A 13,607-nucleotide genomic window follows, 5' to 3' on the forward strand; every position below is an offset into this window, starting at 1 on the left:
TTTAAGAACAGTCTTGCCTCCATTAGGTTTGAGGCCTACCTTCCTTTTTATTTTAAACAAAACAGACTGCGTTCGTGCCATATATCCGCAGAAGCGTTGAGGCGTCCAGCATGCAAATGTACCTGTCCATTTGTCCGTCAGCGACGAATAAAAACTGAACGTCGCTGAACGTCGGCAGCTGTTTGCATACAAAGCACTAATTACTCAAATTAACACCCCGTACCCCGTCTGATTGGGGAATATTGTAGGGAATTTTGTTCCTCATTTTCTTGGGAATACTGTCTGAACTTTAGATCCTCATTTTCTTTTATATAATGTGGTGTTCAACGAAGAAATGTGACGTATTCGTGTGTTCGCTAGTGGTCGCGCGACATTTCCGCACGATGTTCGCTTTCCGTCCGATTTTGTCGACGCTCGTTTGCCAACGTTTCCGGAGTTAGCCTTTCTTTGTTCAAATCTCTATTTTGGCCCCACATACCTAAACATTATTTTCTGTAGTAAAAATAACATTGAAATAAAATGGCACAGAAAGTCTAGTCGCAATACAAGAGTTGTAATGAAAATCGCTCGTTAACATTTTAAAACGTAATTTATGTAAAGTTGTTGGACAGTTAGCAAAGTTTATTCGTCATAAATCAGAGCGGTATTGTCTGTAGGTCGCTGTTATTGCTTTGTTTAATTCATCACAGGGAGGGGGTGGGGGTGTAATTAAACGGACGTTGCCATGGCAACCGGGCTGTTTTGTCACAATGTCGAATTGTTAGACAAATATCTCATCTCTAATGAAAGGTCCTTATAACGATGATTATAACTTGGGAATAATATAGGTACAACAACCAAATACATATTGTCATGTGAAGGTTTTAGTTTCCAATTAAAATCCTACCTACTCTCCAGATACTTGAACTAATTCATTTATTAAAGCTGCCTAGTTTTTCCTTATAAAGGAACAATAAGTCGACTACGCACAATCGTCAATGGTCATTGTCTTGGTAACTTCAAAGTGATCGTTCCTCCCTCGTCAGTCAGCAGGCTGTTCCCTCACAAAGACACGCTCCCGCCCCTCACAGCCTCTCTATAGGAAAACAGTCTAGTGCCACAAAATGCCCACACAAACATACATGCAGAGTGCTTGTGTTACTACGGACAGTCGGCAAGTGAAGTGATTGAAGTTTTAATTATTGACAAATCACAAACTGTTTAAATCGTTATCCTTTAAACAAATAAACAATGCTTAATTCAGTAAAAGCAAATCATATGTTGTATAATTACTACACTATATAGATAATAATAGGTGTACAAATTCAAATTATTATATTATTTAACAGACGATTGTGAATCATACCATTGAACCAATTGTTGTCAACACAATTTTTTACTACAATCTCATTGCACCTAAAGCCTATTCAATGGTACTTACAAATAACTGTCAAGTTTGAAACAATAAATGACTTCAGTTTCTTATGTTGGTCCCTAAATACGAAGTTCACATCGTTGCCGGCGACTGTACTCAGGTAGACAAACTAGTGCAGTTTCGCGCGCCGCTGCACGACAAAGCGTGGCCGCTGTGAGCCGCTGCCGCACCAAATGCCAATTAATTGTCTCAGTGGCAACACTATGTGCCGTGTTACGCCAACATTGTATTAGATGCAGTAGGCTTTGATGGCCAGGTGTTTCTCGCAAATGAGATTCTGGTGGTTAGGAATGGTTACATACAAGCTACGAATTAAATCAGTATATTATGGTCACACCAATAGGTTTGAATGACACAAAACCTGCAAAGGTCATAATTAAATGCGCTTGAGGTCCGAAAAATAATTGAACTGAATAGTTAAAAGCCCTCTACTCTTACCTTATAACTAAATTCGGCCAGTTCTCAACAACAAAAGTGTTCGAAACTACTACCTTCTTATACCTCAGGTATCATCTCATACTCGCAACTGACAGTCCGACTGACTATTTGCCTAACAACATAATACACGGCACTAACAACATAATGCCTCACTACTGAATACGTCACGCACGCTATCTGTTAGTTAACGCACGCTATCTGACGGTTAACCCTGTGCTCGGGGTCAGCAACCCTCACTTATTGAGTTATTCACTCTTTACGACCGCAGACCTGATTGACGACCAATTCATGTTTTATGACATTCACAGGTAGAGGGTAAAAATTAACTGATCCAATTTTATATGATACGATGAAATTAGTTTTAAATTAGAGATATAGTACTTATTATTAACAGAGAGACATGTGTTGCTGGGGAGTGACATAGAAAATGATGAAGGGTGGGTGTTTTTGGGGGCTGTCTTACATAATTTTGTCATTCGTAAAGTGCTGTTTTTCGGCCATACAATACATGAGAATATATGCTTTTTGATTTGATTAGTTTTATTTACGCATTAGGTATAGCTAAACTACATATGTACATTCAAAGATTTACGAGGCGTCTTAATCATCCGTCTTCCACTTGCTCTCAATCACGCAGGTAGCACGGCTGGTCGCCCTGAGCCCGCGCTAATCCCGCGATCATTAATGACGTCACTAATGAGAAGGTGAAGTACTCCTTACTGCTCAATCCTCGCTAACTATGCCTGATTAATGAGCATAAGTACCTGTTCATTAATCGTCTCAAATAATCGGGACGTCACGTGCGAAACTTATGCGACAACTTAGATGAAGAGTTTGATTGCGTCTTATTTACATCTCTTAAGATGCCTCCATAAGAATTCTCATCTATAAGAAAAGTTACACTAAGTTATGCGGCAAAACTAGGATTAGCATAATGGCTGAACTTTATCATGTGCAACCTTGCATGTTGTTCCATTAAAACAATGATTGAAAGTCATTCAGGAGATTTTCATAAAGTCAAATCACAATATATATTAGCATCATCTTCGTGCGACATATTTTCGTAGAGTACAGAGTTCATCGTAAAATCATTGATATGTTAAATTATTCAGTCTATACATTTACCACGAGTGTGTACTTGATAGCACTTTTACCAGCACATTGAGCACCATGTATAGTATAGCACATTCATCTCGTGGCTAACTGAATGAAACTGTTATGTTGTTAGCTCAGGTGAGGCTAAAAATAATGATCATCACAGTCTAAAACATAGGTGCCTACAAAAAAGTTGCGTGCAACCTGTATATTTTTTCATCTCTTTAAAAATGTTAATTACATTACTCCTTGATTTTTCGTTAATATTTTCTAGTGATCTGAAATCTTGTTGATCTGGGAAAAATCGTGACGTAACAAATTGTACAGTTACGACACAACAATGTATACTGCCGATATGTTCCATGTAAAGAAACCATTAATTTCTTACACTCTCCTAATTGATCATATGAGAATACGATGCAGACATGTACATGAACGTGAGATGTGCAGCTAGTTGAGTGGCGACGTTTTGCGCTGTTACAGATCACGCATCAAACTCTCACTATCGACTAACGAAATCAAGGGGTGAGTGTGTGTTAGTTCGATGTCGCACTCGCATGCACTCACACGCACGCACACTACACACGCACACAAGCACACTCACTCACACACACACAGAATTAAAACACACGCACCGAAAAGTGTCAAAGATCTTGATGACACTTTATTCTTACTTATTTCACATACATTATTACTCCCAATATATTGTACACTGTAACAAAAGTGTAACACAAAACAAATGACTCAAAAGTTCAATTGAATACGGTGCATGCTGTAGCCAATCAGAACACTGCATATGGCGGATATTGAATGCTGCACGACAAATGTATTGTATACGTATGAGAATCAGCATGACTTCTATTATTAGAAAACTGTCGTAGTTACTCACCTGTTAGATATCTACTATTTTTATTTATTTTACTTTTTTCCGTTAAAAGTTGTCCTTAAAAGTAATTTTAGAAAAATTCAACGTATCCTGAAAATTTTACCTGAAAAATCAGTTTCAAAGTATTGAAAAATGATAATATCCAGCGGGCTAAAGGGGTAAGACTATAAAAAGCAAACGATACTTAAGTAAAGGGTTAATTAAAAAGTGTACAGCGAGGAGTTTTATCAGCTCTCATTACAGAAGCGCTCTCATTATACACCTGCCCCACGCCACATATCAGAAGTACAAGGCTTTTAGCGAACAATATCCTTTAACAAAACATACGAAGTGTGTCCGAGAACCCTTGCAACCTACATTTTTTATTGCCTGATAGTAAAGACTTTCCCGAGTGACCCTTCTGCGTATTATCTCGTTCCCCACCCTCTGCTTGACCGTTTACACGTTTAGATAAACTTTTACTGTCCAACGTTAAAATTAATATGTTTTGTATACGCCGACGCTTTCGTTAACAACTTTTGTTCGATGTTTCAGTGTTCGCTAATTAATATAAAGAGCGTTTTAAAATCTGTAGCGTAGGCGATTGTAGAGCAGGCTTGTTAATCTGTACGCTTTTAGACACAGGCCCCTGTTGTTAGCAACTTGAATATAATACACCTATATACACTGTTGTAGAATATTATTATAATGTCGCTTTAATGTCAAAGCTGTGTACGCTTTTAGCTTCAATGTATTAAGAATCGATTTGGGTCAAGTTATGTACAAACCCGAACTTGTACCTAACTTGTAATTCAGTCGTAGTCCTTACAATAAGCTCAGGTAGTACAATAAATTCCTTACACGTCAGTGACTATAAAAATACACGGTCCCTAAGTATTGTGGAGTTATACAAGACTAATAAGCTTATCGCTGTAAGGGTCTGGTGGAGGCCTGTAGCGTGGGCCGACAATAGCGCGGCGGGTCACACGGCGCCGACTATCCGCGTAAATGGGCGAACACTAACATTTTATTCGCTCATGAATAGATAGGATACCTCCGTACCTCCCGGCCCTCCCGACCATCCCGGGCCTCCACGCGGCCTGTGTGGCCACTCAGTGCATTGTACCCACTGACTCCTTTGTGCTCAAACGCCACAGAATGGTATCGACGCGGGCTTTTCAACGGAAACATTATTGTTTGAATAATTCAGTATCGTGCACTTGTGATGTTTTAATATTAATGTCGTATAAAGACCGGTTTTGCAGTCAACGTTTCGTTGTTCGTTTATTCAAATTGGAAATGCAAATGGTTATGTATTTATGGAATTCGATTAAGTATTTGCTGGCGAATTAACTTTGCTGAGGATAGTACAACTGGAATTCAAATAATCTGATTATAGAATATGAACTTTGATGCGTTTTTCTTCTTGTCCTAAATATTCGTCGAAAGAACTGTCTTTTTTTAGAAAACTTTTTTCTGGCCTTATTGCTGTAAAAACCTTTTCCTCCACAAAAGTCCTCTTCCTTAGTGTAACATGACCTGCGTGTCCCCAGGATCACGTGCCTGCACCTGCCGCTGGCGTCCAAGTGGGTGCACGTGGGCACGGAGCGCGGCAACGTGCACGTCGTCAACATCGAGACCTTCGCGCTCTCCGGGTACGTCATCAACTGGAACAAGGCCATCGAAGTGTGAGTATACCATACTATATTTCTCTTATTATAAGATTTCAAAAATGTATAGAATAATAATGACAAAACAAGGATTTTAGGAGGATTTTACGAAATTGAGGTGTGAAAGCCTTTATGCTGAAATCCTTTAAAGAATAATCGGCATGGTATAGGTGTACGCAAACCTTGCGTGCATTGGTTGCATGCTGAAGTATGTCACCGACTTTATAAGCTTAAAATAATACCGCGAGGAAAGGCACTTATTTACCCTTAGATAAATTAACTCAATCATAACAAGCATGCGTTAAAGCCTGTTATTACACAAATACTTGTTGAAGAAGTGCGAAATACCAACGTAAGCTTTAATCTTATAATGGCCGGACAATCTGGAGCCGCCACTAGCAGAATCTTCTCAACAGCGTCAAATGTCCGCGTGCCTCCACTGATAATGCCAGTAATCCGGTACAGCAATAAAGGCCACTTCGAAGGCACCAGATAAGCCGCTAAGTCGTGCCCGGGCAAGAGACGCCGCGGGCCGTGCCCGGGCTAGGGGCTAATTGCCCACACGTAATTAATTGGGGTCACTTTACCGCCGTGTTACAAGGAAAGCAGGAAAAAGCTGCCTTATTTTTGTTTGTCATCTGATTAACGTTGGTGCGGATTTCTTAAGCGTGGCAGTATATTATTATTTATTTACAGAGCTGTTATCTAATTGAGTAATAGCCTAGTTATAATAGTTACCCGATGTTCACGATGTCATCATCTTCCTGGCCCTTATTACGGATGCAGAGATAACTTCAAAAGCAAAACAACTTAATTGCAGTTAATTTTTAAGGTGATTGACTGAAGTTATTTTCACTTGAAAACACTTCCAAAACTGTTAAAGCTCAGGCTACATTGTGCCTATCTGATTATGTATCGTGGCTAATTCTAAGTAAATATAACATTATATTAAGCTCCTAGAAAGTGTAGAAGTGCAATTAATTGAATACAAAGCCCGCCATTAAACCGGCTTCATCAAGTCATAAAGACTTATCTCTCATTGCTCTGCAGATTACAATAGCGTAACAAGATTAAACATCGCAGCATCCGTCGACTGTTAACTCTGACAAATGATGAGAGATTCACTTGTAGTGTCGATGAATTGTGAATTAACTACGAAAATGTTATAAACATTATAATAATGAGATACTCAATGATGTCAAGTGTCTTACCTTTGTCAAATACCTTACATTTATAGAGACGGAGATTGACCTTTTAATAGTAAGTTTTATTCAAATTTTCTTGCTGTGTTTGAAAAAAAAACTGTATAACTAAATTAACAAATCATTGGGTACTTCAATGTGTACATAATTGTATTGTACAACAATTTGCTTAATTCTAAAAGAAAAACTTGTTTAGTAAAATGGAAAACTTAGTGTTCTGAAAAATATTAAGGATACGATGATCGTAGAAATTTTATGCAAAGTGATCCATACTCATAAAAAATATTACCAAGTTTCTAACCTCCGTCATACCGTCGTCGTAAACTAAAGAACTACTACATAACATGGGTCATAGTTCCCTTCAGTTAGACGTTAGTGTTCTGACGTCAGACCTCGTAAACTTATGACTTCATTCGCATACACCGGGCAGACTATATCCCTCTTTATACTCAGGGTGTATTTCAGCTGGCCGATCGTAAAGTTCAGCCGGGTGAACGCAATGAATTATAATTTTAAGTTCATACATACGTCGTACCGTGGCGTGGTCGGATACACGAATAGTTTATCATATCACGGTAAGGCGAGACGGGTGTAAAGTAACGAACGACTGACGAGTTTTCCTATGCATCCTGTAGATGCGGGAAAATATGGACAAAAGAAAAAATATATTAAATATTACTGTAGCTAAAAGTAGTGTTGAAGTCCTGAATTATGGAATTAAACTTTAGTACTTAATAGTTCAAAATAAGCTTTAGTTCTCTTCTCCTTACATATCAATCAATCATTATTTTTATTTGTCATAATTTTAATTTTTCAAGCGCCGTAAATTATTTATTTCGCACATGAAAATAAAAATTTAACGTGAACTGAAAAACGCAATTCTATTTTATGTGCCGATACATTCAATAAAAATTTTATTAGAAAAATATCGCGGATAGTAAAAAGTTTCACGTGTGACTTTTATGTGGCTCGTTACTAGTGTTCCTGCCTACCCTCCCCGCGACCTTCACGACACACAATAGCACAGGTTTATGATCTCACATCATATCATATCATATCTGTGTGAGAGACTTAAAATGTTATTTATGTCGACACCAAATTAAAGGGATATGTCTGCAGATTATGACAGGCGTTAATACACGTCTGCGAGTCACAATAGCTGATGGAATGGCAAGGATTATTCGGTTTAGTAAGTTAAACAATAGCTTTGTTTAGTTGTATATGATATGGTACTTAATTTTGGCAAGATTAATACGAAGAATAAAATCTAAAACAGTTTAGCCATTAATGATGCCATCAAAACATCCCTTAGGTATATTATTTTATTCATATGTTAGAAAACATCAAGTTCTTAAAACCTTAATCCTCAAAAGATACTATAACGTGAATTCCTTGCCATACATAAAAGCAGAAACTTCCCATTCTTGTTGTCTTCTTATATTACAGATATAAAATCTACAAGACGATTCACATTCTTGCTAATGTTGGCTATTTCATTGTATGTATCTGCAAAGATTTTCAGTCACATCACATCATTTTCGTCGTCACTACAATATTTACATATAACCGTGAACAGTATAACATATACACATTATATTCCCAGTTAAGTTAAACTCTCGTGTGCGGTAACCGGCGGAGTGTTTCGCGACATCACAGGGAACGGTAATGCTGATCTCATGCCGAGAACTGCGTGAAGCCTCGCGCAGATAATCAGTTTAAAAGCTTATGTTGTGTATAATGTACATTATAATATTCATGATATCGCACATGATTCTTTAAGACGAACATAGCATGGTAACAATATTTTCCCATATTAAAATGGCAAGCTATAATAGCATATAGCAGTTTCACCCGGAAATGTGTAGCTTCTCAACAGTGAATAACTTTTGATTGCTTACTTAAAGTTTAAGAAAGCCGACTGCAGTTTCTAAAGTTACTTATTTAAGTTCAGAATTGCTAAGGTTTTTAAATATGTTTTTGGTTACTTTGTCCTATGTAACGTGTAACAGACCAGACACCATGACAGAGCTGAATAAACGTTAGCACCCTCCCCCGCAGTTACGAGGTATCGTAAGCGCCGCGACGCTATCAACACGTCTTTACTGCCGCGACACGATAGTCCTGTTTAATGTGCACCAAAACATATAAAAACACATTTCTTTGACGTGAACTAAACCTGAGAGCCTTTAAAAATTATTCAAGGTTAACGTTGTAAGTCATAATTGAAAGAAAGAGCAGAGAACAACTTAGAATATGTGCCATTTTGGAAAATTGTCTCGAAAGCTTGTGATCTAAAGTGAGGGTAAACAAACAATTGCGTTCATTTACATACGAGTACCGGTAACGCAGGTAACAACAAAGCCTGTTGTCGCTCAGCCGAGTAACAGTGTGCACGCGCTCAAATTGCTCAGATGGCTTGTTAGCCCCGTCTGAGCACTGAGCACAAATACTCGGTTATGCAGCAAAGTGCTCCGTACTCGAGCAATATCGAGGCGGGTGATGAGATTGACAGGCTCACTCGCTGCCTTTGATACATTATGCACTTTGCGAAATGCTGTGCCTTCTAACTTCATATTGCTCCTTCTCACTGCAATATAATCCTACCTTAACTTGTAATGTAATAATACGAAGTTGTATTGATAATTGAAAGTTTACAACAAAACGATCTCTTTCCAATTAATTGAATGTACAAATCAATTGAAAGTCGATGGCAGCGAGCTCCATTGAACGCGACAGAACATTGAATTCTTGTATATAATATGGTTGGAATGGCGCGAACAATGGCGCGCTGACAATGGCGCCGCCATTGAGCCGGGCGGGCGGAGCCGCGCGCTCACACTAGTGCTAGCTGTGTAAATAACGTGTTGTGTCGACAGCTGGTGCGTTGTGCATTATATAGTGTGTTGTTTACACTTTAACACGTATCAAGTAGCCATCATAGCTGTGGTTATTGTTAGTTAATGTTAGCAGCTATTTTTATTTTATTCCTGAAGATGTCAAGTTACAGCATTTAAACATTCTGTAGTAAAATGCCGAGACCACTTTTCAAAAGTTAAAATGCATATTACAAAACTTCGCGAAATGTCCTCAAAGACAACTTTGGCCTAGTTCTTTTCAAATTTGGGGCAAAAGCCGCAGATTTAATGAAGAAGAATACGCAATTTTTTCTTATACTCGTTCTTCATAATATTACCTTTTCCCATGTGTTTCGCACACTGCATTCAGTTGTATAATAGCCTTCAACAGAAAGTCATGCACTAGACACGCAGTCCACGCAACAAGTCACGCTTCACCGACACACGTCTGTCTGTCACTCCAACACACAAAGATACATACATATTTATGTGCTCACCAGGTGATCGTAGTGTTGTTAGTATGCGAGTCATCGACTCGCGTGTCGGTCTGTGTGTCACAGCGAAGTTTACGCAACAAGCTTGTCATCGAGATTTCAAGTGATTTCCGATTGTTGTGCTGTAATATTCAAGTTTTGATTACGAACTATGATGTAACATTCAATACTGATTCACTTTGTGTTTGTGATTTCTATGACATTTCTCACGCTATATATAATACCATACTCACATATTTACGTATGCAAAAAACTTTTCTTACGTATATATTTAAAAATAACTTCCAAATAACCACCAATTATTTTTTATCTTCATGCAAGTGAAATAACACAAACGTATATATTTCTATGACCACTACAAAATAACTGGACCCTCCTCACATTAGGCTCCGACTACTCTCCATGGAAGCAATCAGATGAGCCATCCCGATGGGAGGCTGTGCGAGCTGATAACGGCACCTAACTAACGCATAGTCGATATTATTGGCGTTAGATATTACTATTGCCTACCATTTTATCGGTATTTTGGGCAGGTTTGTTTGTCAAACAACTGCACCGGTGATACAATAAAAATTGATACAGTTATGGCGGATAAAAGTTAGGCTCCATAAAATAACAATAAAATAACTTCGACCTGCATATCAAAACTATAGGCCATATAAAAATCACTTGCACTTCAATACTAAAGAACCACCGCCAGCTGTGCGCCACACGACATCCACACGTGGCCGCTGACACTCGCGTCTCGTGTCATGTCTTGTGTCGCGACATATCGAACACGTGCTGCACTCGAACGACACGATATTGTTCCTATGTGTGACACGTTGTTGTGTCGACGTTTTAAAATCTTTTATTTGAATTTAAGCTGAAAGTTTTAGGAAATATTTTTAATTTTGTATTTCTGATGTTTTGTTGAACATTGTAGCAGCTGTTTTTTTTTCTTCTTGGCATCTAGTTACGTTGGAAAATCGCTTTGTAGTTTTATTTACTTAGACTCAAAAAACTCACATACAGAACAATGCAGAGAGGAAATGGAACTTCTATTATAAACAAAAGTTTTTGCCGTCATTTTGCTGGATCAAAAGTCTCTTTGCAAACAGTTTTGCAATACTGTTATCTCCAAACCCTTTCACTAAAATTTTGTTACGCCGGCTACGTAGATTGCACCGTAGCCCGTAGCCTTCAACAAAGCGCACGCTACGACGCTACGTCCGTAGCAGCTGACGTTAGATGCTACGCGCTGACGGCTACGAAACAATGTGCTACAAAGCGTAGCATGGCTGCTACGAATACTGTGCTACGGGACTGTGTTAAATAGAAGGTAGTTTCACAGTAATGTTAGTGAATTTATAAAACGACGAAAATACAGCAGAATTTGGTCCTAAAAGAGCCTAATATATTGCTGTTTTATTGTAGGAATCAGTCATATAAACATATCTAGAGGGACATTAAAACTCGTATTACAAACAATGAAAGTAACGGCTTGTTTTACCGCACATTAGTCGTAAAGTATTATCTAAATAGCGGCACAGGCTGTGACTGTGTGACGTCATCACTGGGACCCAGCTAATGGACGACATTTGTTTTATACAGATATTCAGAACTGTTTAGGGGTTATGTGAGCCTAGAGTGTGGGCTCATAAACATTTTTCATAAAATGACTGCTAGTTTGAATACTGTCCTAACAATTCATGGGAATCCACAACAATATTATCGACTTTCAAATTTTAACGCTCACATAAAACAATTTAAATCCGTGTTTCTGGTGACTACACTCACGGATTCAGTAGCGGTGACAAAATCTGCGTTGTTTATATTTCGTGTTATAAATTCAATTTACTGCATGAATGTTGTTCGCCGGACAAACGCAACTGTTGGCTCTGACGCACAAAATAATTAGAATTTTCCAATTTCATTCGTTAATTAAACTTTTGTCAAAAGCGAGATATTACCTCGTGAGTCTTTGTGAGCGACGGTAGCGTGGCGTGTGCGGGGCGGCTGCGGGGCGGCTACGGGGCGGGTGCGGGGCGGGTGCGGGGCGGCGGCGATTACAGAACTGTCAGCGACACGCGCCGCCTGGCTTTGTCCGATAAACTCGTGTGACGTACCTGGACTCCGAAGTTTCGGTAATTTCGCTCTCACCTTCAATAGAAACTTTTAATTGTTACACACGAGGCGAGTGTTTCACATTGACATTGTTAAGTGGAAAGGATCTGTTTATAGATTTATATAGCTTTTTAAGCATTTATCACGACAAATTGGCGTGATTTAGCTGTATCACTGTCACTATTGTGTTACTGGCAAATGACAACAGTAAGATAAGGGAGGGAAACATACTGCGACAAATCACGTGATAAGCATCTCCTATTTATATTGTCTCGCTATCTTATACAAAGCATCGAAAAATATATGTGTATCAATTAATTAACAACAGTGAAAGCTTTCAATAACCCGCAGGTTTCAATGAAAGTGTCATATTAAGCGAGGTAATGAGATCGCGTGGTGTTTCATAAATCATTGAGTATTGATGACGCGACGCGGGCGGAGTCGCGGGAACACACGTGCGTTGTGATTGTGAACGTATTGTAATTACGCGGTTGTTCATTTATTTGCGATTGATTCATTCTAGGGAGAGCTCATTCGACATGTTTTATTTATTGAAATGTATCTACTTATGTGTTACTTAATTCTCCGTATTTACCACGCATTCATACATATCATCTGCTTAACCATTTTCTAACTATGTTAGTGTTGGCTTTCAGAACAATCGCTAATTACAATAGATTTTTTAATATCCTAAAATATGTATTTAAAAGCAGTTTAAATATCTCAGCATAAATGTACTTAACCGTTATTCCTCCTATTTGACTAGCACATTGAAACAAGCAAGCATCAGTAACTGTGACAGACAAACAGACGAACGTTGAGTGGTTCCCCTGTAACCGCATCACAAGGAAGACACAGACGTGTGTCATTACATTAATTAATTAGCGTCCCTCCGCTAATGAGATAACTCGGACCCTCGTCCTGTACGGCATCGTTCAGACCAAACGTATTGTCGGCCGCTGACTGTGAGCGCGCGTTACGCAGTTTATTGCTTTTCCATATATATTGAAATTGTTGTTCACACCGAACCGACTATACGCTATTACGTCGTCTGTTGTCGCTGACTCTCAGTGGCCGATTATTTTACTACGCGACTATGCACGGCGGACGCGGATTGGCTACGTGGACGCAGTTGCCGAATAGCGCCGCTCCGCCGCGCGCCTCGGCCGCAATACACTCGAGAAACAAACTTCAATGAGGACAGACGTGACACGTGACACCTCGCGATGTTCGACACCGAAAAGTTTATTGCAGAAGTACATTCTAGAGAATGTATTTGGAATGCGAATTCAGAAGAATCTAGTGATGGAAACTTACGAAGATGCGCTTGGGAAGACATAGCATCTGTTATGTATGAAGATTGGGGGGTTCAAATACTGAGCTCTTTTATGTGTAGAATAGTCAGCCGCTCAGCGTACGCATCTAGTGTGAACCTACACGAGCCTATTCTTTTGTTCACACATGTAGC

The 13,607-nt window shown here is 39.0% G+C and overlaps 1 protein-coding gene across 2 annotated transcripts in view; it reads left to right on the forward strand.

The window, feature by feature from the left end:
- Positions 1-13,607, forward strand: part of LOC124633847 (syntaxin-binding protein 5) — a 233,651-nt gene that overhangs the window by 194,936 nt on the left and 25,108 nt on the right. For both annotated transcript variants that reach the window (XM_047169209.1, XM_047169211.1), the window contains exon 4: positions 5,366-5,500. In XM_047169209.1, coding sequence (XP_047025165.1) covers positions 5,366-5,500 — 135 coding nt within the window. The remainder of the gene's footprint in view (positions 1-5,365; positions 5,501-13,607) is intronic.

The sequence above is a fragment of the Helicoverpa zea genome, chromosome 10 (assembly GCF_022581195.2).
Source record: "Helicoverpa zea isolate HzStark_Cry1AcR chromosome 10, ilHelZeax1.1, whole genome shotgun sequence".
NCBI classification, from domain to species: domain Eukaryota; kingdom Metazoa; phylum Arthropoda; class Insecta; order Lepidoptera; family Noctuidae; genus Helicoverpa; species Helicoverpa zea.